This window comes from Dryobates pubescens, chromosome 6 (genome assembly GCF_014839835.1).
Source record: "Dryobates pubescens isolate bDryPub1 chromosome 6, bDryPub1.pri, whole genome shotgun sequence".
Lineage (NCBI taxonomy): Eukaryota > Metazoa > Chordata > Aves > Piciformes > Picidae > Dryobates > Dryobates pubescens.
The window spans coordinates 25,318,570-25,344,690 of NC_071617.1; the positions used below are offsets into that span (position 1 = coordinate 25,318,570).

At 40.8% G+C, this 26,121-nt stretch overlaps 1 protein-coding gene across 1 annotated transcript in view; it reads right to left on the reverse strand.

The window, feature by feature from the left end:
• PRKN (parkin RBR E3 ubiquitin protein ligase) overlaps positions 1-26,121 on the reverse strand; it is a 739,568-nt gene that overhangs the window by 595,164 nt on the left and 118,283 nt on the right. Inside the window, exon 2 of the mRNA XM_054162766.1 lies at positions 22,167-22,330. Coding sequence (XP_054018741.1) covers positions 22,167-22,330 — 164 coding nt within the window. The remainder of the gene's footprint in view (positions 1-22,166; positions 22,331-26,121) is intronic.

Genomic DNA, 26,121 nt, shown 5'->3' on the forward strand with positions numbered 1-26,121 from the left:
AGAGGACTCTTGTAACTCACAGATTGATCATGTACACCTTGGCTTTTTTTTGGCTCAAGGAAAGAAGAAATGGATTCTAGGTAGAATACTATGAACTACAGAATAAAGATGGAGAACAAATAAGGCCACTTTAAACTGGAATAGTCTGGAAAGCAGACTGTGGCAATTTTCCAGCGGCTGTTTCTTCATCCTCTGTTTCTGAAGCCTTCCTGCAGCTTATACCTTGGGCACATGACACAGCTGCCTTTTTCCTCTCACTTAATAGCATACACAGCTGGTAGCTATAGACATCATTAAGTTGTTTGTTTGCTGAGGAGGTCCTAACTGATCTGGAAAAAGAAGAATGCTGCTCTATGTTCTCAATATGTGAAGATACCAAGAGACATGAATGATAAAAGAAAGAGCAGGCAAAAGGTGGGCCTACTACGGAATGATATAGGAGATACGGTAACTGATGATGCAGAGATGGCAGAGTTGCTGAATGCCTCCTTTGCCTCAGTCATTACTCTTCAGACCAACCCTCAGGAACCTCAGTCTCTAGAAGCAAGGGAGCAGAACAGGAGAGATGTGGACATTCCACTGGTCAGTTAATACCAGGTTAGAGATCTCTTACACCAACTAAAGACAAACAAATCCATGGGCCCTTTTGGGGTGCATTCACAAGTGCTGAGAGAGCTGCTGACACTGTTGCTGAACCTCTCTCCATCATCTTTGAAAAGTCCTGGAGAATAAGAGAGGTGCTTGATGACTGGAGGAAAGCAAATGTCACTCCAGGCTTCAAAAAGGAAAGAAGGAGGACCCAGGCAACTACAGACCAGTCAGCCTCACCTCCATCCCTGGAAAGACAATGGAGCAGCTCATCCTGGAGGTCATCTCTAACCACATGAAGACAAGAAGGTTATCAGGAGTAGCCAACATGAATTTACCAAGGGGAGATTCTGTCTGACTAATCTGATAGCCTTCTATGAAATTATGACCAAATGGGTAGATGAAGGAAGAGCTGTGGATGTTACTTATCTTGTCTTCAGTAAAGCTTTCGATACTGTCTCCCATAACATCCTCATAGAAAAGCTCAGGAAATGTGGCATAGACAGCAGGTCAGTGAGTTGGATTGAAAACTGCCTTGACAACAGAGTTCAGAGTGTCATCATCAGTGGGACAGAGTCAACTCAGAGGCCTGTGGCCAGAGGTGTTCGCTAGGGATCAGTATTGGGTCCAGTTTTGTTCGATGTCCCTATCAACAACCTGGATGAGGAGATTGAGAGTACCCTCAGCAAGTTTGCTGATGATACAAAGCTGGGGAGGGTTGGCAGGCACCCTGTCAGGCTGTGCAGCAATCCAACATGACCTGGACAGGCTGGAGAGCTGGGTGCAGGCAAACCTCATTAAATTTAATAAGGACAAGTGGAGGGTCCTACATCTGGGGAGGAATAACAGCGGGCACCAGTACAGGCTGCCCTGCTGGAAAGCAGCTCCATGGAGAAAGACCTTGGAGTGATGGTGAACAGCAAGTTCTCCATGGAACAACATTATGTGCCCTTGTGTCCAAGAGAGCCAATGATATCCTGTGGTGCATCAGAAAAGTGTGTCCACCAGGGAAGTTCTTCTAGCTCTACTCTGCCCTGGTGAGACCACACCTGGAATACTGTGTCCAGTTTTGAGCTCCCCAGTTCAAGAAAGACAGAGAACTGCTGGAGAAAATCCAATGAAGAGCCATGAGGATGATTAGGGAACGAGCATCACTCCTATGAAGAGAGACTGAGATTCCTGGGGCTATTTAGTCTTGAGGAGACTGAGAGGGGATCTGATCCATGTGTATAAATATCTGAGGGGTGGGTGTCAAGTGGATGGGGTCATGCTCTTTTCAATTGTGCACAGTAATAAGACAAGAAACAAACTTGAACATAGAAGATTTCACCTCAACATGAGGAGAAACTTCTTTACAGTGAGAGTGACAGAGCACTGGAACAGGCTGCCCAGGGAGGTTGTGATACTGTGACATTTGCTGCATATTGGAGTCACTCTGTAAACAAGAAGTTCTAGTCCTTGAAATTAGCAAGCCATGTATATGCAGACCTTTGTATAAAAGGAGAAAGTAATTATGAAAATAAGCAGATATACTGTCAAAAGACTTTTTGTATAAAACATATTTGAAAATAGTAAATGCTTAATAGTGGGTTTATATGTATTAGAATTTGTGTTACTGAGGAACATTACAGAATGCACTTCTATTCCCTGACATTTGCTAAAAACTATGAAATAATTGATACTAATCAGTGTTAATGTGTGCTATTAGAAATCACAGCCTGTGTTATGCCTTACAGACAATAGCCAACATTGTTACAGAAAAACATTTAGCACTTAGGAAATATATTTTCTATGTGTACTTGCTGATAATTGTCTAATGAGGGACAGTTTATGCTGAATCAAGAAGTACTTAATTTCATAATTACTTAAAATAAACATATTTATTGTGACAAACTGGTAAAGCACTTGCAGAAATCCACATGGTGTAGGAACAAGGACAATGGTGAAGGCATAAGGACAGTAAGTGTTTTAGGTCTGGCCACACTGAAGTGTCCAGAGGAAGAGGAAAGAATGAACTCATCTGCTGAGTCAAGTGTGGAACATGAGGGCCGGAAAGAAGAGGCAACACAAGTTCCAGAGAGCAGTGTTTAGTAGGGGAATTTCTAATCACTAATTCTACTCAAGTGGGACAAAGTGCATCCAGTATAGCCCCAGTAAAATAATCTCAAACTATTTTAAGCTCTTACATGTAATTATCTACTTAAGAGAACAAGAGCAGCTTACTATACATTTAACTTGTGTTTTGCCTTGCTGGGCCTAGGGATCGAAGTCTGAAGTACGTTTCTTTTCAGTGAAGCAGAGTGTATGGACATGTGTGTCCATGTGAAAAAAATCAAAGTGTTTGATGTAGGAAAAATTACTTTTTTTTTTCCTGTTCTGATTGCTGTGATACTAAAAACAATGCTCTCTCTAAATGGGTATTGAAATAAAATCCTTCTTCAGTTATTTTTAATTAGCAGAAGGTGTATTTTAAGAGTGATCACTGAATGCCATAGAAGTGTCCAATCCTCTTTTGAACACCTCCAGGGACGATAACTCCACCACCTCCCTGGGCAGCACATTCCAAAGGCCAGTAACTCTTTCTGTGAAGAACTTTCTCCTCACCTTGAGCCTAAACTTCTCCTGGCGCAGCTTGAGACTGTGTCCTCTTATTCTGGTGCTCGTTGCCTGGGAAGAGACCAACCCCCACCTGTCTACAGTCTCCTTTCAGGTAATTGTAGAGAGCAATAAGGTCTCCCCTGAGCCTCCTCTTCTCCAGGCTAAACAACCCCAGCTCCCTCAGCCTCTCCTCAAAGGGCTTGTGCTTGAGACCTCTCACCAGCAATGTTGCCCTTCTCTGGACATGTTCAATGAGTGAAATGAACTAGTAACTAATGGAAAAACAATACATCATACACAGAAAATTAATGTGGGAAGCAGTGTAAGCAATTGAAGGAGTTTCTTTGTGTGAAAGGTGGTTGGATTATGGAGTAAGTGATCAAGAGTAACAATTTAGCTGATGTTTACTAGTTCAGGAAAGAGCAAAAAAACATGCAGCAACAAATTATATTTTTGCTTGTTTGTAATAGTGGCACACCAATCTCATTTCTATTTCACAAATGTCACTGTTTTCAGATCTAGTCTCTTCCTGGGGTTATGGTTTTACTGCTTGCCCCTACTCTTCCCTCTCGCTTTCTCTCTCCCCTTTTACCAAGAGATAAGACAGGGAGGGAAAAAAATGGCAGGGATTTTTCCTAGTTGACTTACACAGACTATTTACTCCTCCACTACAAAAGTATCAGGTTACATCAGTGTGTATATCAAACAGAAAGAAAGGAAACAAGTGAAAGACACCCACGTGCTCGGGAGACTCAAAAAGCAAGAGAGGGACCCAAAATCCCCCGTGAAGGATGGTAATGCCCCCCCCTCACCATTGTGAAATGCTGGAAATTCCTGATTTCTGGTAGTGAAGAATATCAGGGGTTTTTTTTTTATAAGCCACCACACCTGGCATTTACTAAGTTTACTAATTTACTAATTTCTTATGCATTAGAAATTTGCAGCACAAGATGCTAAAATATTATTAGTTATAGCAGCCTGACAGTGGCTAAAATATATTTTTTTTTTCACATCTAGAAACTGCCAACTGATTAGGAGTATTATGTGGGAAAAAATGACCTTTCAAGATAAATATGCACACAGTTTTGACTGATTAATTCTATTTAAAGCTATTTAAAATTCATTAAATCAAAATTAATTTTTAATTTTATGCTTGTAGTTAGGAGGCAAAATATACTATCAGCTATTACACACTTCACATTGCAAAGGCAATCATTCTGTCATCAAAAATGAGATAAATCAGGGCATGGTTTGAGTTTTTTATCTCTCTACACCTCTGGCAACAATTATCTCCATAAGGCACATCTGTTAGAGGTTTCTAGGCTTTCCAAGGCACAGAAAGGAGGTACTACTGTCCTATAATGACATTCTACTGCTGCTCTGGTATGACAGAAGCATGAGATATCTGATGGCTCAGATGTTAAAGACTTAGAAAGCCAGATATTCCTAAATTATTTTGACTGGATACATTTTGCACAATTGCTCTGTTCTGTTAAAATCATATTTCAAAGAAATATTTGAGCAAAATATCCATTCCCAGATTAAATGCACATTACTTAAATCTGGAGAATACAGAGATTTTGTTCATTTGCTGTTCAGCTATGCAGAGAGAACGAGACAGGGTATTATATTCTACAGCTTGATTCCATGTATTCGGTCTTCAAAACTGTTAGCAATCGAGAATCATCATAAAACAGAAGGATGAAGATATGATTGCTTTCAATTTCAAGCAATGTAACTCGTACCTAAAAGCTTTGTTTTTCCTGTTCATCTAGAATTTGAACACCATTAGTTTCTGAAACATGAAAAGAATCCAAAATCAGAATCCAAAGATCAGGAGATCAGGTTGTGTCTCCTCCACCCCTCTGACATCAGAGATCGATGAAGGAATCTGTAGGAAGAGCCAAGGGGCCAATTCATGGCTCTGGGACTGGTGCTGTCCACAGAGCTTGGGGTTTTAGTCTCACAGCTGGGTATACAGGGCTCCAGAGCTGTGAGTATCAAACAAGCTGAAGCTGTCTCAAAGGGGCATAAGAAGTCTGGGGCAGGAGTTGACAGGGCTTTAAACTAGATTGCCTACAACACACAGAGGGGCAGCATAGCAGGGGCAGAGGGATAGAGTACTAATAAGGGCTCTACATTTGCTGCCCTGAGGCAAGCCAGGGACAATGCACTAAGACACCCCAAGGGAATCAAGGGTGTGTCACCTAAGAGGGTGACACGGCCAGCACAGCTGAAGTGCCTCTATGCAAATGCACACAGCTTGGGCAACAAACAGGATGAATTAATGGCCACTGTGTTTCTGGAAAGCCATGACATAGTGGCTGTTACTGAAACTTGGTGGAATGATTCCTATGACTGGAATGTAGAGATAGATAGGTACAAGCATTTCAGGAAGGACAGGCAGAGTAGGAGGGGAGGAGGTGCTGCTCTCTCTACAGAGTGACCAGCTGGAATCAGTGGAGCTCCACCTGGGCAAGGATGATGAGCTGGTTGAGACCATATGGGTGGAGATTAAAGGGAAGACAGAGGAAGGAAATGTTACTGTGAGGGTCTGCTACAGGCCACCTGACCAGCAGAATCATGCAGATGAGGCCCTCCACAAGCAAATAGAAGTGGTGTCATGTTCACAGGCCCTGGTCCACAGAGGGGATTTCAACCACCCTGACATCTGTTGGAGAAGCAACACAGCTAGGTACCAGGAACATACTGGAATGTATAGATGACAACTTCCTCCTCCAAATGGTAGAAGAACCAACAAGAAATGGTGTTATGCTGGACCTTGTTCTCACCACTAGGGAAGGGCAGGTGACCAATGTGAGGCTCAGGGACAGCCTTGGCTGCAGTGACCACAATGAACTAGAATTTAAGATCCTCAGGGCAACTATGAGGACATATTCCAAGCTTATGACCCTGGACTTTGATCACTTCAGGGAACTGCTGGACAAAATATCTTGGGACAAAGCCCTAGAGGGAAGAGGGGCCCAGGACAGCTGGTCAGTGTCCAAGGATCATCTTCTCCATGACCAAGAGCAAAGTATACCCACAAAGAGGAAAGCAGAAAAGAATGCTAGGAGACCTGCCTGGATAAGCAAGAAGCTCCTAGACATGCTGTCACACAAAAAGAAACTCTACAAGGAGTGCAGCTAGAATACGGGGCATATAAGGAAGTTGCCTGAGCAGCAAGACAACTGGTTAGAAAATCTAAAGCTCAATAAGAATTAAATCTAGCCAGGGAGATCAAGAGGAACAGCAAAAGTTTCTACAGGTACATCAGTGGCAAAACGATGACTAAGGAAGGTGTGGGCACCCTCAGAAAGGAAACAGGTGAACTGGTGACAAGTGGTGTGGAGAAGGTTGAAGTTCTCAATGACTTCTTTACCTTAGTCTTCACTGGCAAGGATGCCAGCCATACTCCCAAAATCACAAAAAATTGTGGCAGGGGCTGGAAGAAAGAACTGCCCATGGTGAGTGAAGATCAGGTTCATGACCATCTGAAGAATCTGAAAGTGACCAAGTCCATGAGACCCGATGGGATATACCCATGGGTGCTGAGGGAACTGGCAGATGAGGTTCCAAAAGTCATGGCAGTCCAGGGAGGTGGCTGGAAAAGGGGAAACATAACTCCCATTTTCAAGAAGGGAAAGAGGGATGACCCAGGGAACTGTAGGCCAGTCAGTCTCATCTCTGTGCCTGGTAAGATCATGGAGCAGATCCTCCTGGAGGCACTGCTGATGTAGGAGAATAATGAAGAGGTAATTGGGTACAATCATCATGGCTTCACCAAGGGCAAATGCTGCCTGACAAACCTGGTGGCCCTCTATGACAAGGTCACAACATCAACAGACAAGGGGAGAGCAACCAATGTCATTTATCTGGATCTGAGCAAAGCCTTTGACACTATCCCACACAACATCCTGGTCTCCAAGCTGGTGCAGTATGGGTTTGAGAGGTGGACCATTCAGTGGATAAAGACCTGGCTTGATGGCCACACCCAAAGAGTGGCTACAATGGGTCCATGTCCAAGTGGAAGCCAGTGAAAGCAGAGTCCCTCAGGGATCAGTACTGGGACCAGTCTTGTTTAACATCTTTGTTGGTGACATGGACAGTGGCATTGAGTGCACCCTCAGCAGGTTTGCTGCTGACACCAAGCTGTGTGGTGGAGCAGACACGGTGGAGGGAAGGGATGGCATCCAGAGGGACCTTGACAGGCTGGAGAAGTGGGGCCATGACAACCTCATGAGGTTCAACAAGACCAAATGTAAGGTCCTGCATCTGGGTCAGGGCAATCCCAAGCACCAATATAGGCTGGGCAGCAACTGGCTTGAGAGCAGCCCTGAAGAAAAGGACTTGGGGGTGCTGGTGGATGAAAAGCTCAACATGAGCCGGCAGTGTGCACTTGCAGCCCAGAAAGCCAATCATATCCTGGGCTGCATCAAGAGAAGCATAGCCAGCAGGTCAGGGAGGTGATTCTCCCCCTCTACTCCAGTCTGGTGAGACCCCACCCAGAGTATTGTGTTCAGTTCTGGAGCCCCTATTACAGGAAGGATCTGGAGGTGCTGGAATGTGTCCAGAGAAGGGTCATGAGGATGACCAGAGGGCTGGAGCACCTCTCCTATGAGGACAGACTGAGAGATTTGGAGCTATTCAGTCTGGAGAAGAGAAGGCTCCAAGGAGACCTTATTGTGGCCTTCCAGTATCTGAAGGGGGCCTACAAGAAAGCTGGTGAGGGACTTTTTAGAGCGTCAGGTAGTGATAGGACTAGGGTGAATGAATCCAAGATAGAGTAGGGTAGATTTAGATTAGACATTATGAAGAAGTTCTTCCCCATGAGGGTGGTGAGAGACTGGAACAGATTGCTCAGGGAGGTGGTAGAAGTCCCATGCTTGAATGTTTTCACAGCCAGGCTGGATGTGGCTCCAAGCATCCTGATCTAGTGTGAGGCGTCCCTGCCCATGGCAGGGGGGTTGGAACTAGATGGTCCTTGGGGAACCTTCCAACCCTGACAATTCTGTGTAACTAAGCTTGACATTATCAGAACCAGTAATACATAAGGTTTAAAACAAACAAACAAGCAGAAGAAACATTTTATAAATACTAAAATGAAGTGTCCTACTTTTTTTTTTTCTTATGCTTTTCTTAAAGAATGCTGCCTGAAACCAAGACTTAATCAATATTTTTAAGTTTTGTAAAGGTATCTCCTACATCAGATTTCATAGAATCACAGGATCATGGCATGGTTTGTATTGGAACAAGCCTTAAAGATGATCTAGTTCCAACCCCTGTGCCACTGGCAGGGTCACCTTCCACTAGACCAGGCTGCACAAAGCCCCATCCAGCCTGGCCTTGAACACTGCCAGGGACGCACTCACAACTTCTCTGGGCAAGTTATTATAGTATCTCATCACAGGATTTTTTTTCCCCCCTATTATCTAATCTAAATCTACCCTCTTTCAGTTTAAAGCCACTACTCATTACTCTGTCACTATGCTCCCTGATAAGGAGTCCCTCCCCATCATTACTGTAGGCTCCTTTTAAGTAATAACAGGACACTAAAAGGTCTTCCTGTATCCTTCTTTTCTCCAGGCTGAACACCCCAACTCTCTCAGCCTGCCCTCATAGAGGAGGTGCTTCAGCTCCTGATCATCTTGGTAGCTGTCCTCTGGACCTGCTGAAGCACGTCCATGTCCTAATACTGAGGTCCCAGGACATACCTGTCCTTAGGTAGAAAATGGGAACAATCCTTATGGCTATATATGCTGTCACTTTATCTAATTTGTCTGCTCTGCTAATCTAGTGGAGTGTTCTAGTTCACTGTAGTTCCTTTTCTGACTGTCCTGAGCTATCACGTTCTGCATTACCAGGACAGTCATGACAGACAGCAGGGAATCAGCAGCAGTCCACTGTGCACTGCTAGGTGAATAGAGATGTAGGTAAAAATTTTGGTACAGTAATTGACTGCTCTATACCAAACTGAATCAGGAGGTCCTATGTGTTTGAGCTGCTTTTTCATGAAGCTCAATTAACTTTGTGATCTATTTCTTTCCACCTCCAAAACATACTACTCATACAAACTAATTAGAAGTAAGCTGTCAGAGGACATTGGTAGTTAGCTCTGTAGTATATAAGAAAGTGAAGGGCATACAAGCATACAAAGATTCAACCTTTGGTGGTATTATATGTCCAGCTTTGCTGTCTAAAGCAGGCATCTTAACATGTGATCATTGCTAATGTATGCTTTTGGTTTCCAGCTTTGTTTTATTTTTTCAAAACTAACAGCTGAAAATCAACGGAGAGTAAGTTTTACTTATTATGCACAATGCATGACAAAATACACACCTTCCCACCAAACTAAAAAAGACTACTGTCAGCCAGAGGGAAGAACACAGCACCTCAGTTCTTCCACAGAACATTCAATTTAAAATACAAACATTACTTTAAGTGCAGTATTTGACCTATCTTACATAGAAGTGTAATAAATTGCAGAAGAGGTAAAGTCTAGAACAAACGAAAACATCAAAGCCCACAATTCTAAATGTAGGTTTGATAAAGAAGAAGTTTGCTTCATACTCATTCAGCCCTAGGGTAGCATCCAAAATGTCTCCAAAAGGCTGGTCTGGGTGCAGGCAAACCTCAGGAAGTTTAATAAGGATAAGTGCAGGGTCCTGCATCTGGAGAGGAATAATAACAGGCACTAGTACAGGTTAGGGGCTGCCCTGCTAGAAAGCAGCTCCATGGAGAAAGACCTTGGAGTGCTGGTGGACAAAAAGTTCTCCATGGAACAACAATGTGCCCTTGTGGCCAAGAGAGCCAATGGTAACCTGGGGTGCATCAAGAAGGGTGTGTCCAGCAGGTCTAGGGAAGTTCTACCTCTCTACTCTGCCCTGGTGAGACCACACCTGGAATACTGTGTCCAGTTTTGAGCTCCCTAGTTCAAGAAACACAGAGAACTGATGGAGAGAATCCAATGAAGAGCCATGAGGATGATTAGGGAACTTGAGCACCTCTCCTATGAAGAGAGACTGAGATTCCTGGGGCTATTTAGTCTCGAGGAGACTGAGAGGGGATCTGATCCATGTGTATAAATATTTGAGGGGTGGGTGTCAAGTGGATGGGGCCATGCTCTTTTTGGTGGTGCACAGTAATAAGACAAGGAACAATGGATACAAACTTGAACATAAAAGATTTCACCTCAACATGAGGAGAAACTTCTTTACACTGAGGGTGACAGAGCACTGGAAAAGGCTCCTCAGAGAGGTTGTGGAGTCTCCTTCTCTGGAGACTTTCAAAACCCACCTGGATGCATTCTTGTGCAGACTACCCTAAGTGATCCTACTTTGGCAGGGGGACTGGACCCAATGATCTCTTGAGGTACCTTCAACCTCTAATGTACTGTGATACTGTGATACCTCAGATGATCAACCTGAACTCTGCATTGGATGAAATCTTGACTACAGCAAACGCATTTGAGATCAACAACAAAAAAAGTATCTCCAAATGAGAAGTGAATAAGCAGAGTATCTGGAAGAACTACTTTTTCTTACATAGTCCATGTATCTTGACTGCACAAGAAAGAGCCCTTAACATAGACTACACACCGCTAGACTTAAATACAAAAGTAGCAATTTTTGGCAGATTGCACTGTGATTATTTTTTTACACTTTTAACAGCAGGTTGCAGTGCCTCCTGCAGCTCAGCCCAGCAGTTCACATTCCAGGATGAAAAGCTGGAAATGAATTAATGCACCCTAATATAACCACATCACATAGATGGAAGTTACTATTGAATAATGAAAAAGGATAACAAATAATTAGTATAAATAAATTTACATCAGAAATAGATGCATGTCACAAAATTTTCCTGAGTTCCAAGAGAAATTTACCAGCTTCACATAGCCAAATAAGCCATTTCTTTAAATTCCATTTTGGTCAAGAAAATGGAAGCAGTCTTCTTTGAAGCAACATAAAATTACAGAACTATAAGGATTAAAAAGTTATAGAGAGGCTAAAATATACACTTCGGCCTCCTCCCTGTAGTGTCATGGAGTCAGGTGACAACATAATTCTTCAGGAAGAAGACATTGCATGCCATTTCTGATATGCACATTTTGAAACATCATTATGCCAATATCATCATAAAAAGGGCTGAATGAAGTTACCACAAGGAGTTTTTACAGTGGGCAATGACAAAAGAAGCCTCAAAACCAAACCTCATCTTCCTCTTATTTTATGGAAGGTTATTTCTCTCTCTCTTTTCTAAACTTCAATGCAACTTGTCTTCATGTACACAGCACTAGAAAACTTGGTGTTTACTGATAGTCTCCAGTGCAGTGCAACTTTAAAACTGCAGATACTTGCCCTACTGTGAGCTAGATTATATCCTGAAGTACTATTACTGTTCCTTCCCACTAGAAAAGTCCAATAGCTTTAACGATAAATGTACAATACATCACACTAAATTACTTACAAAGGAAGCAGTGTCTCTCCTAATGTGATGCAATAGCAGACCATTTGAAAGTTTCCATAATTGTGAATACAATGAACTCTTTCCAGTTCTCTTTCATATATTTATCAGTAATAATTTTTCAATATTTTCTATAGCCCACAGAGGCCTTGCAAAGTCAATTATTCTTTTTAATAGAAAAATAACATTTCTGAGATATTTGAATTATGTCAGGAGATAAGTAATTCACAGACTACTTTAAGACTGACACATATATACCCAGAGATGCAAGGAGATTAAATCTTGCGGCTACTTGAGGGATGAACCCATTCTGTGTCAATCTTCCTCCATTTGTTTCTGGAGACTGACAACGTGCAGTGCTCACAAGTCAGAAATGCATCAATCCTTCAGAGAAACAGGACAGAAAACTTTCATTTGCATTCACTTAAATAGATGAGATCAGCAATGAAATCCATTGGAAATGAACACTTCTGGGGATGCTGTTTTTATTACCTCTGCAGTGATAAAGGATGGCATTTACAGAATGGTCCTCTGAAAAGCAAGAACACAAATCATTGCAGTAGTGTAGGTATTAATACTGTTATGTGGTACTGCATCTAGCCTCTCTACTCTTCTGAAATCAGAATTAGAACTCATAGCTCTAATTTATAATAAGCCTGAGTGCTTACCTGGCTGAATAGTGCTGAATAGTGCTATATGCACTAATGCTGGCCAATGGCCAACATTTTGGGTTGAAAATGTTGAGCAAGCTTAATATTTTGTTTCAATTTATTTTTGTAGGTAATGGATTCACTGCACACCACAAGTCAGGTAAATGAGCTGGAGTATTTCCTAAAATGGTTTCCTAGGCAATAAACTTGCATGGCTTCCTGTTCTTCCCTTTGGGGTTTTTTCCACTTCTTGAAAAACATACTAAAAATCATTCATTCCAGTCTTTGTAATTTTTAAAAAGACCACCATTTTGAAAAGGACAAGTCTTAAATCTTATCTGATGATATATTTAGGAAATAATGTAGGTCTGAGGACACACTGAGTGGGTCTACCACTTAAAGTAAGATCTCTATAATGTAATCACACCTCTTTTGAAGACAATAGCACATTCATCTCTGTTATTTTAGATGTCAGGCCTTGATTTTAGTTCTTTATATTGTCCCCAAAAAGTATTACATTGCAATTTACATTAATGCATTGAAAATTTCCCATTCACTAGTTACTGGAAATCGTTTCAATCTGGGCTTTCTGGTGGTTGCTGTTAATTCACATGCTTTTGCAATCCTATTTCTTGGGTTTCCTTGCTTTTGCAGTCAACTCAAATACATCTTAACCTAATCTTAACTAGATTTGAAGGGGGAAGGGGCTGAAACCAGGAACTAACTCAGAAGGTATCTTGGGAAACAGCCCTTAAAAACAAAGGGGTCCACGAGGGCTGGACCTACTTCAAGAAAGAGTTCTTGAAGACACAGGAACAGGACACAGGTTTAGGTTGGATGTTAGGAAGAAGTTCTTCACAGAAAGAGTGATTGGTCATTGGAATGGGCTGCCCAGGGAAGGGTGGTGGAGTCACCATCACTGGAAGTGTTTAAGAAGAGACTGGATGGGGTACTTGGTGCCACAGTTTAGTTGATTAGATGGTGTAGGGTGGCAGGTTGGACTTGATGATCTTGGTTGGTCTTTTCCAACCTGGTTAATTCTATTCTATTCTATTCTATTCTATTCTATTCTATTCTATTCTATTCTATTCTATTCTATTCTATTCTATTCTATTCTATTTCCATCTGAGTTGATTCACAAACCCTGCTCTATAATAGATTTTCCTTTGGTTGCTCATCTAATCTCCCTCACATTTAGTAAATACCATGTAATTAAGCATAACTCTCTCTTTGTCAAACCTTTCAGGTCTAGCTGAACCCTTTTTATCTGAAATTCCCACAGTCCTTCTAGCTTTCTGATAGCCTGTGTAAAAATGTTTATACCAGCATGGTGTACATTTCTGCATGTATCCTTTCTTCCCCTTATTATTCTGATGAATTGCTGCTCCACTTTCTCTCTTCTGTTTGTCACAGTGACAGAACATAAATTCAAAAAATTAGTTTGAGAAAACCAACATAAGTTTCCACAAAAGTTACATAAAATATTATATAAAAATTCCAGTATAATAAAGTTGAGCATCTCAGTACAATCAGAAGAAAAGCACTACTGTTTCCACTATTAATAAAGAAAAAGGGAACTTTTTCAGAAAGAATAAGGATTCTAATTATATATACCTAGTTGGCAATTTTAAATTATTGCCATTTATGGCCATTGAGACACTTTTGCTACAAAATTCAGAAAGTAGAAACATGAAAATGTTTTAAAATTGGATTGATTATTCCTTTCCTGAAGCTCAGATACTTTAAATTATGTGTGCTTAAGCTGCAGTAATAAACACACTGCTCTAAGATAAATGGTAAACAAATACCCCCAAATCACCATCTAGGGTAATGAAAATAAGGCAGGAATAAAGGTTATATGATGTTGGTTAAAGAGGAAAGTAGCTATTATTTTCTGTACTAAACATAATTGCATACATTTATCTGTTCTGTTCTCACATTACGCCACATACTGTGAAAGATAGGAATAGATGGATATGTAAAAGATGCTAAGGTAGTACAGTAAAAATATTTTATAGGATAATTTGGGATGAGCTCTATAAGAAACAAATCACAAAGTCAGAGCTCAGGTATATCATGCATACCAATATACGACAGTAAAACTTTTATATATTTCCATCATACTGTTTTATGTCAAATAGTTAATAGGGAAGAACTATATTAGAAATGGTTTTGAAGTTTAAAGATGTTTCATTAGTAGTATCTTTTCTTATATTACTTCTAGCATAAAACTAGCAACTCTGCTAACAGAAGTGTGATCTCATCAACAAAAAAAATTGCTAATATTTACCTTTTCAAAACATACCCAAAATAAGGTGATAACCTTTTATACATCACCACACATCTATGGACAAACTGATACGAAGATAAAGCATGAATCCCAGTACCTCACAAGAGGGCCTGCCTATTTTCCTGCCAGGAACACTGGCATCAAGAGATGAAACAATCCTCCCCAGATTTCCCACAAGGCCTTCCCACTCACTGCAAATTATCCTGTAGTTCTCTAGCCTTTTGCAGATCTGACAGCTACTTGGTTAGACACAAGAACATCAGAAAACAAGGCCGTCAACAGTTAGTACAGAAGCTCATCACCCAATGAGAGACAGGAACCATAAGCAGAAGACAATGTCTGCTCACAGGCAGGGAAGATGATCTGCAAAGCAACTTAGTTTTTTCACTCTCTTCCTCTTTCTTTAATAGGTAAGGAAAAGGAAAGATTAGAAAGAACATCTAGTTTCCTACTGTTGTAACACTGCAATGGGCCAGAAATGCTGGATAGAAATAGGATTTCAAAGAACTGGGCTTGTCTGGGAAACGCAGAGGTGTAAGCAGGAAAAGTGACTTGAACTACTAATAAGGAAAGCAGCAAAAAAGAGGAAAACACTGGTAATTCATTCTGGAACAGCACTGGACACTGGACTCAGCAGGAATGGGAGTCACTTCCATACATTTGTGGATGGAAGGTGCAAGCATTTCACGCTAACTGTGGTACTCCTACAAGACAATAAGGATTTTGTGTGTATGTGTGTGCACACACCTGGAAGAGAAAAAGGATGAAAGAACAGAGGAATAAATGAGAGAGGAAATCAGAGTGACAGAGAATGGCAGGGAAAATGCTGGCTCATGGAAAGTCAATGTCGTCATTTTGAGTAAATCAATGAAGCCAGTGTTGTACCTGAAGAAATAACAACCTGCTCTGTATATGAAAAAAGTGAAAGCAATTTAATTTGTGGAACAGGTACTTTTGATGATTTATTTGGTCTAAATGAGGAGAAAAATTGTATTGCTCCATTCTGCTCATTACTGAGGTTTTTTTCCCCTAAACACTTCACATTCATTTCTTCAACAGCCTCTCAGACTTCATAAGAAAGCCTCTAAAAATTCTAAATTCATTGAGGGTTGCTCCAATGAAATAGCTAAGGAATTATATACCTAACTTTTGCTTCAATAGCTCCTAAAATAATTGTCTTACTTCTCTTTAAGCCTGCACTGGTGCTATTTTTTAGGATGAACAGTGTTATTTTCTTACAGGGGATCTTTGCTCTCATAATGCAACAACTCTCTTCTTTTTATTTTTTCTTTAACCACTTCTTCCCATCGAAGACACTCCTAACAGGAGTAATTCTGTGTCTCTTAGAGTATGAAGGATCATGGGTGATGAAAACTGTAATCAGATATAAAGCATTTAAGTTTTCCCCTCACATTTTCAATTAAAATGAGTAGGAAAAGCTTTAAAATAAAAAATAAAAGAAGGAAGAAACCCAGACCAGTTTACTAAATAGATATGTGACCTTGATAATTACAAATATTAATGTATTACATACGGCATTTTAGGTACTTGCAAAAAGCTTAAATATGTAAAATCAAGACTAAAGCAAAGAAATTATAATGAAATTATAATTCCACCTTTCCATTGAAGGGTCATATTTGGTATTTTAAAATGTATTTGCAACAGTTAAGTTTCCAGTTCTTCCTTTATGATTTTATTTTGCAGACATAAAACATTCAATGTTAAAGAATGATCCACATATACTCTGTCCCTCTGTCCCATTTCTTAATCCAGTATTAAAAGAACAGAATGGTAATCACTTAAAAGCAGAATGGAAATGTGTTACTTACTTAATTTTTAATGCTGTCAGATCTTGATCTGCCAGAACAATTAATGAACAATGTGTCCTCAAACAGATATGGAAAACCTGTAGAGCTGGCCCTAGTTTAATTCCATACCAAATACGGCTACATGGTACTTTCTGCATTCATTATGGGCATATAACACCGCAAACCTTGGACAAACTTACTTAACGTGTAGAGTCTCTGTTATCACATACAGTGAGTCTGCAGCCATCCAAAAGAGTTCCTTTATTACTGTAATGTGCCTAAGTATTCCTCAGCTAGATTTTTCTGTTTTGAAGAAATATAACACACACCTCTTCCAGCTTTACAGGCAAGAAAAGATCCACAGGCTGATCAAATATTGACCCAAAATACTGATTTAAACACAGACATAAAATCATTTTCTCTCTTTGAATTTCACACAGGTGATTGATTCAGTCAAGATGTCTGTGAGCAAATCTCTCCAAACAGTGTTTACATATGCAAATGTTGGCTCAAATGTACTCTGTCACCCACAAAACTGCTGAATACCAAAGATGTTCCTGTGAGTGATTTGGTATCCTATATATCAAACTGTGGGTTGCACTGAAAGGCCCTGCTTGTTTTGTGTGTCAAAAGACTAGCTCTAATCTTGTGTTCATAGGTTTATAACAAGCACATGGGGGGGAGCACAAAGGTGAGGGGGGTTTGGCTGGTTAGGGACACATTTTGCACTGTGTCACCTGGTTTCGCCCTTGTACATTCAGTAAACTGACAGAGAAATAGAAGAAATGCTGGTGGTTCTATTGTACTGAGTTGTGTTTAGAGAGTAAGAAAGTTGCCATACATTTTGGTACACAAGGTCCTTCTTTGATAAAATGTAATGTTCTGTTGGTCAAATATGTGATTTCTGCTAAAAACCCCATTGCTCACTAAGAACAATTGTATTAGCAATACCCTACTTTCAGAAATACATAAAATCTCACAGATACAAAACTTAGACCTATTGTCACACAGTGCTCTTGCTGTCCTTGAGCTTTTCCCACAGTCACACTGGAAAGTGCCTTAAGTTGAACTGAGTGCCCTCTGGACTGACCTCGAATTGTTTACTACTCAGAAATCCTTCCACAATGAAGCATGCCCTTTCCATGCTAATATTACTTACAGCACTATTTTTCCTCCACCACTTCTCTTTCCCCTCCTCTGAAAAGCTGATCATCTGTGTTACTACTCCAGTTATGACATTCCTTTTTGCTAATTCTCAGTTATGCTCATCGGTTCACATAGCAGAGCTTAGCAATGCTGATATTTGTTTGTTTGTTGAATGTACGTATAATTATTTTAAGAAAGCACCTATTTGGATGGAAGCAGTCAAAGCCAAACTGACATGAATCATATGCTCCAAGCTTTGAGCCTATGCTCCCATCAAAGGTGACATGGTTTAGTTGATTAGGTGGGTTGGCTTGGTTGATGGGTTGGACGCGATGATCTTGAAGGTCTCTTCCAACCTGATGTATTCTATGTATTCTATTCTATTCTATTCTATTCTATTCTATTCTATTCTAATTCTGATTTAGAAGATGTCTCAGCACAGCACTGCACAAAAGCAAAAAAATTCTGCTACTAATCACATACTTTGTCCTTTTCTGTTTCAGATAAATCTATTGTCTACATTTACCTCACAGAGGAAACATTGTCAAAAAGAAATGGTACTGGATTAGGAAGCAAGACTTAATTCCATCCCTGTTTTGCTACTGACTGTGAACAAGACAGACTACTGATTCCCTCCAAATCATGTTTTATTAATTTACAGTGTAAGTTCTGTAAGACTGGGAATACCTCTTACAAACTCCCTGCAAAGACTTTCTTCACACAAGGGAGTTCTCATTTCTCCAAGAAACAGCAAGTCTGTACTAATGTAATACTGCATCTGTAACCAGTAGTAAAGTACAAATGATTTGCATTGAGCAAAATTGGTATAAAAAATAATATGTATTTTGCTTCCAGAAGCCTTGTTAACTGCATTTTGCCATTCTTGAAGACAAAGGAGATGCTGGTTTAAACCATCATCTCCTGTTACAATACTTCAGTGTTCCTGATACACAGCTACCTCCTGTTTAGTCTTTTGGTGACTCTGTTAAGAGTTAAAGAACAGTATTGTAAGACTGCTGCGAGAAGGTCCTACCACTGTTCTCGTATACTTATGGCACCCTTCTGAAAGAATTCCTATTCTGAATATATATTAATTAATTACTTCTATTCATTCCAATGTGAGCTGTAATCAGCAGGGAGCTCTTCATCATTCTTATAATAGCACCCTTAAAGTGACACCATTTGCTGTGCTTTCAGGAAGCCGCTTATTGCTTTCATTCCTCCTTATGAAATCTGAATTTACAGGTTTCATTCTTCATCCACTCATTACCAGTCTTTCCTTACTATGGCTCTAATTCAGTAGTTGCCCTTTAGTCACTAGCTCAGATACTGATTTCTGTGCACAGCTGAATCAGTGTCTAATCTTCCTCTCTTTTTTCAAGAACAAAGCACTTTTCTAAGGTACCAAATTAAATGTGTCCACACATTTCACTTCTATCCCTTCTACAATTTTTTAAATTTTCTTGTTTATATCAAATTACTTATTTAAGATCTCAGCTTGGTACTTCCCTTCTTATACTAATTAGTTTTTAATGTTTGCCCATTTTAGCTTTTTAGATCCTAAGTAGCTGTCAAGACAAATCTAGTTGTTCAGTGAGCCAATAAAGTTTGCTATTCTTTGGTATTTCCTCTATCCCTGCCCTATACTCCTGCAATTATTGCAGCTTTTCCCATGTATTCTATAATCTCATTATCTCTAATACTATCAGCTCTCCCTCCTGACCTCTAGATTCTCCCACAGTATCTTAGGCAAATAAGTTAAAAATTAACTTAAGAAAAATGGAATGACAAAATGGTCTTACCAGAAAGTCTACATTACCATAAACTGAAGTAAGTTAAAAGCAATCAGCTGAGTATATATCTATGCTGTGCTTACTTATTCTGCATGCCAATCCATAGGTCTAGAAAACAAGAGCTAGCTAACTTGCTTGCATGTGATGTTAGCTCTGAATTTACAAATGCAACACAAATGCCAGCAGTTAGTATCTCACTGGCATTCAAGGTTTACTAGTATTCAGCTGCTTATGCAAAAAGCTCTTAAAAGCCTACCACAGAAACTCAAACACTCAAATTCTCAACTGTTCTTCTAGTGTTGAGAAATAAACACATACGCACAAATATCCAATCAAAATCTGCCCTCCTCCAGATTAAAGCCATTTCCCTCTCATCCTATCACTACAAACCCTTGTAAAATGTCCCTTCCCAGCTTTCTTGTAGGCCCCCTTCAAGTACTGGAAAGCTGCTATAAGGTCTCCCTGGAGCCTGCTTTTCTCCAAGCTGAACAGACACAGCTCTCTCAGCCTGTCCTCATAGGGGAGGTGCACCAGCCCTCTGATCATCTTTGGGGTCCTCCTCTGGACCTGCTCCAGCAGTTCAATGTCCCTTTTATGTTGGGGGTATCAGAACTGGACAAAGTACTCCCAGTGGGGTCTCATGAGAGCAGAGTACAGGAGCATAATCACCTCCTTCATCCTTCTGGTCAGACTTCTTTTGGTGCATCACAGGAAATGGCTGGCTTCTAAGCTGCAAGCACACATTGCCAGCTCATGTTGAGTTTTTCACCAACTGTGGGTTCAGTGAAGACTGCATTTGAAGCCAGCCATCTCTCTCCATTTTCACCTCCCTTATACTATGCAACTTTTCGATTGTCTCCTGCAGCACAGCCACCTGCTGCAGGAGGTCCTCCATCTGAGCACATCTTTTGCAGACAAGTTTATCCCCCATCTCTACCCCCAGAGAAGGGTTGAGGTATTGCCCCAAGCTCAAGGTCTGCACAGCTGTTTGTACTTTTGGCAGCTCCATCAGGGTGGAGACATTGGTCCCCCCCAGGATGTGCAATATGGACTCCCCTGCCAGGGAGTGGACTGCAACACCTACTCACAGTCCAGTACTCACCAGGCTGCCTGAGGCTGTCAGTGAGGACTGAATGTCTTACCTGTAGAGTTGAGACTTAAGACAAATACAGAAGTATAGAGATTAGATGATGTGAGACAGGTTTTGAACTTCCTCTCTGCTTTAGAAGCTGAGAGTCAAACAAATGAGTCTAGGTCCAGTTTGCTAAATAATAATGTCTTGACTACACACGGTTAATTCTGACATTGCAAAGGAGCAGGCCTCTATATTTCAAAAACTAGTTTCAATTTACCCTGGAAAAAGACTGTACATTGTAGCTGACAGCAAACTTGGTTGCAAGTATAAAACTGGGCTTAAAATCTGTGCTTCAAACTGACATAAAATGGTAATAACACAAATATCTACAGCTTCCCAGGAAATTCTAAGCAGTTCAAAACCTTCTGAGAAAACAACCTAGACACCCAAAACTAGCAACCAGCAACTGACAACTTCTACAAGTCACAAGATTTAATTTTTTTTTTAATTCTTACATTTGCATGTATATGTTTTTACATATAAGTGAAGTGTATTGCTATTTATGCCGTGAATATGTATCCACAGGTGATGTGTTGGAAAGTGACAACAATTCACATTTCTATACCTTCCTTTGCATGCAGAATCTCCTAAAACTCTTTGCAAAGCAATCAATATCATATCCAAGCAGGAATTATCATAGGGTTATCAACACAGGAGTGACTTTCTGAACCCAGGTTTAGCAGCCATTGTAAGTGCAGCAATACTTCTGAAATATGAGTACAAATTAATCTGAAGTATTTCTACCTACACTACTACAGATTACACCTGCAGTTCTTTGACACGGCTACAGAAGGACAGCAATTTCTTAAATCAGTATTTTCACTCTGTTGAAAGGCCAGGAAGTTCCCCCAAGTTCCCCAAATGTCTTAAATATGTGATCTTATGCTAAGCCCTGGCTATCTGAGTGAGCATACAGCAGAAACAGAAATATTTCTAAAGCAACTGCGGCAGCACCGGCAATGGTGGCAGACACAACAAGGAAGAGAAAATTGAACCTATGTTAGCATGTTTACTACTGCTCACCTCAGATGAACACCCCTCTGCATTATTGAAAAGAATAGTTAGCTAATCTTCAGGAGCTGAAATTCAGATACCTACTTACAGTCCCTCTTCCATGCTCCTTGCTCCTCTCTTAGCTGCACACATTTATGAGTTCAGTGGTTTGGAGTACACTTCTATGGACTTTCTGATCTCGAACAGTATCTCCAGCAGCTCATTCACCTATCTGTTCATGCAGCAGCAGCACATGGAGCAGCCGCAGCCATGTAGCTATCCTCCAGGGGTCACAATTGGGTTACAAATTCTGTAAATGTGATGACTGTGTAGTCTGATTTAGAACAATTTATTCACATCCTTCTTCATTAAGATTCAAATGAAATAAGTAAGATAGAAATTCAACAGACACAGAAATTGTGCATGGCTTGCTTCTGTAGTCAGTAAACATTTATTCACTAGGCACAGCTCTCTCTTGTGCTCTCTCTCTCGTATTCTCTCTTCCCCTATCCTTCCTGCTTGCTGTTTTAATGCATAATTAAGAAGGTCAGAATTAATGAAGCAGTATGGAGTAAAGTTCAAGGAATCCCCAGGCACTATTTTTTCTATTAGATCTCAGGCATGAACATCAGATTGGCAGCATTAGTCAGAGGCAGTGTAGTTGGCAGCAGTCCAGAAGTGAAGCTGCCAAGGGAGACATACCTGCAGAGTCAAGTCATTGCTGAGCTCCCGCCCTGCAAAAATCACCCGCAGCTGGTCAGCTGGAACTCCCTGTCGCTGGGCAACCGCCTCCTTCAGCTGGAGGATGCTGGCATCTGAATCAACCTCCACCGGGAATCCATGGCTGGAGTTGAACCTAACAAACACTGAACAAGAGCAGAACACCTATTAAAGCAAGCATTTCTAATGACGTGTTTGTTCTAGAGTGACTACAAGAGGCTTACTTTTCAATTTCAGAAAGCATGCACTATTTGCAGAGACAAAGTATTTATATTGCAGTGTACCATTTCAAAACACAACACAGAGTATTTAGCGACCAATGAGATCTACGTGTTTCCCCTCAGTAGTGTTAGAAAATACAGAAAATAATCAGTCTCAGAAGAAACTCAGCTAGGCATCTGTGTAAGTAGCTGCTAACTAGCACAAGAGATTTTCAGTTCAGTCCTAACTGTCGTGGGCACAGGAGTGTTTTCTGTGTTCTTTGTGCTCTTCCACAATGCATATAACAAATAAATGCAGGAATGCCTTAGAGGTATGCCTTAGAGCCGAAATATATTAAAAATATATGGGCAAAAATTCCTTGTTACACAGTATAGCACAGTCACATAAACTGGTTTCCTACAGATAAAATTCTACAGAAGACAATGATGGGAAAAAGATGCACAGTAGCAGAAGCATTTGGAAGTGTTGTATCAGAGCGTGGTCTTTTCAGAGTTCACTAAAATATCTGCAGTACATAACTCTTGCTGGCACCCAGCTTCAGTGCAGAAAATCACTACTGCACCAGTCATATTGTTTTTAGAGCTGCAGCAAGTGGTTCTTACATCTGAAGAAGTCTGGCAAGCAAACTCATAAACTTCCTGCCATTCAGCTAGCAGAACTGTTTTTCATAAGGAGCCTGAATGTACTCATTGAGACTGGCAAATGACTACAAGAACTATAAAACAGGGGAAAAACCCTCATTTATATCCATATCAGTCATGCAGATTGTATGAACAGTAGGCATGTCCCAGTGGACAACTTCAACCAATAGCTCACAGCCAGGAAGCAAAGGAATTAGTAAAATTCAATATAAAACAAAAAGGTATTTATATCCATTAGATAGCAGGTACTTGTCATCTAAACTGCTTGGGGATTGATTGCAACAGCCAGTCTTATTACTCAATCCAAGTGTAGTATTTTAACTGAGGATGTTATTCCTTTGCATTTTTGATGACTAACAGAAGCATAAGGTCAAAAGTACTCACATAGTTTAAAAATGAAAAATCACATTGTTATATGAATTTTCAAACACGACTCCAAAGTGCTCAGATACTTTAGTAGCATTTGAATATGGCTGAGAATTCTGCCATTGTTTTGCTGAGCAATAAATATTGTAAATATTTGCAATTTCACATATTTAATTCAGATTTGGGTAATCTTTAAGGGACCACCAGGTTTTGCACTTGAAAATACCCTCTTAATGTCCTAAAATGCCCCAAAATGTTTAAAAAGAGACTCCTGTAGCACATCTCATTTAGTGGTTTTGATCATAGAATCACAGAATCATAGAATGATTTGGGTTGGAAGGGACATCCAAAAGTCATCTGCTTCAACCCTACAGCAGTAAGCAGGGGCATCCTCCACTAGATTAGGTTGCCCAGTGCTCTATTGAGCCTGACCTTGAACATCTATCTCCAAGGATGGAGACTCCACTACCTTCCTAGACACTTTCCTGTGTTCCACTACCCTCATGGCAAAGAATTTCCTCCTAAGAGCCAATCTAAACCTACTTTTTTCTAATTTAAAACCATCACCATACCCTTTACAGTCTTCTTGTAGGCCCTTTCAGGTACTGGAAGGCCACTACTAGGTCTCCCTGGAGCCTTCTCTTCTCCAGGCTGAAAGAGCCCAGTTCCCGCAGTCTGTCCTCATAGGAGAGGTGTTCCAGATCATTTTCATGGCCCTCCTCTGGATCCACTCCATCAGGTCCCTGTCCCTCTTGTGTTCAGGGCACTAGATCTGGACACAGTCTAGTAAAGGTGTTTTGAAAATGACTGTAAAGTATACAAACTCTATATTCATACTGCTCAGAAAAATCAGAAGAATTTTATTTTATTATGATTATGGTTTGTAGGGTAAAGGATGATTTATAGAACAAAAACATACTTGCAGCTAATAAGGATTTCCCATCTTTCTAGGAACACTCATCATATTCAACTGTAAATAACACTATCGGGGCCAGTAGCAATATATATAGTTAAATAGTGGGGAATATGTATTTTTATATGCTAAGCTCTATGTACATATATACATTTTTTTTATACATTTATATAGATATGCCCACATACAGACTTAAAATGCATACATGTGCATCTCCAAAAGATTTATTTGTTTAGTGTTGTTAAGAGAAGGCTGAGAGGGGATATTATTAACAGCTATCGATATCTGAGGGGTGGGTGTCAAGTTGCAGGTGACAGTCTCTTTTCCATGGTGCCCAGTTAATGCAACAGGGAACAACAGGTATAATCTGGAACACAGGAAGTTCCACCCAAACATGAGGGAAAAATTACTGTGAGGCTGATGGAGTGATGGAACAGGCTACCCAGAGAGGTTGCAGAGTCTCCTTCTCTGGAGACTTTTGAAACCCACCTGGATGCACTTCTGTGTGGGCTGCTGTGAGAGTTTTAGGCTGTGCCTTTAAGAAAGGGACAGTTACTGGAACACTCTGGCTGAATGTTTTGGTGTAAAATGAAAACAAAGATATTCTAAATGAATTTCATTGGTAGATTGGTAGAATGCAACTTTAAATTTCAGTTTTAGTTCAGTTTGAATCTCAGTCAGTTCAGTCTGTCTTTTTCAGTCTCTGTGAGCAACAGCTGTGTTCTGTCTGTGCTGGACGGAGTCAACTAACGGGAGTCAATTAACTGAGCTAACCAGATAAGAAACTAATTCTTGCATACGCTTTGAGCTAACATTATTTCCTCCTTAATAATTACCTTTTGTCTCTCTAACCCCTTTTTGGGAAAAAAGGGAGGCAGGGGCAGAAGGGGGGACCCTCCTGGCTGGAGGAGAGAAAGGTTTTCTGTGTATTTCTGTATATATTGTAAATACTGTATATTGTGTATATATTCATCTGCATTTCATCCTGCTCGTAAATATAGCTTATCCATATTTTTGCTTCTCCGACTGAGTTAGCTGTGGTTTCTTTGCCGGGGGGGAGGGGAGAACTGAACTTTCTCTCGCCACCACACCTGCCCTAGGTGATCCTTTGGCAGGGAGGTTGGACTGGATGATCTTTAGAGGTCTCTTTCAACCCCTAACATTCTATGACTCTATGATTCCTATGTAATAAATGGGCTGACAGCTTGGCCAGGAGTTTGCTGTGGGGGATGGTGTCAAAGGCCTTGCTGAAGTCCAGGTAGACTACATCCACAGCCTTCTCCACATCCACCAAGCAGTCACCTGATCATGGAAGGAGATCAGGTTGGTCAGGCAGGACCTGTCCTTCCTGAATCCATGCTGTCTGGGCCTGATCCCTTGGTCATCCTGCAGATGCACTGTGATTGCCCCCAAGATGATCTGCTCCATAATCTTGCCTGGCACTGAGGTCAGGCTGACAGGCCTGTCGTTTCCAGGTTCCTCCATCCAACCCTTCTTGTGGATGGGCATCACATTGGCCAGGTTCCAGCCATCTGGGACCTCTCTGGTGAGCCAGAACTGGTGGCGAATGATGGAGAGTGGCTTGGCCAGTTCATCTGCCAGCTCTCTCAGCACCCTAGGATGGAACCCATCCTGTCCAATGGACTTGTGAGTATCCAAGTGGCTCAGCAAGTCCCTAACTACTTCTTCATGGATTTCAGGGGGATTATACTGGTCCCTGAACCCATCTACCAGTTCAGAAGGCCAGTTATCCTGCAGTCCTCCTGCTTTACTGTTGAAAATGGAGGCAAAGAAG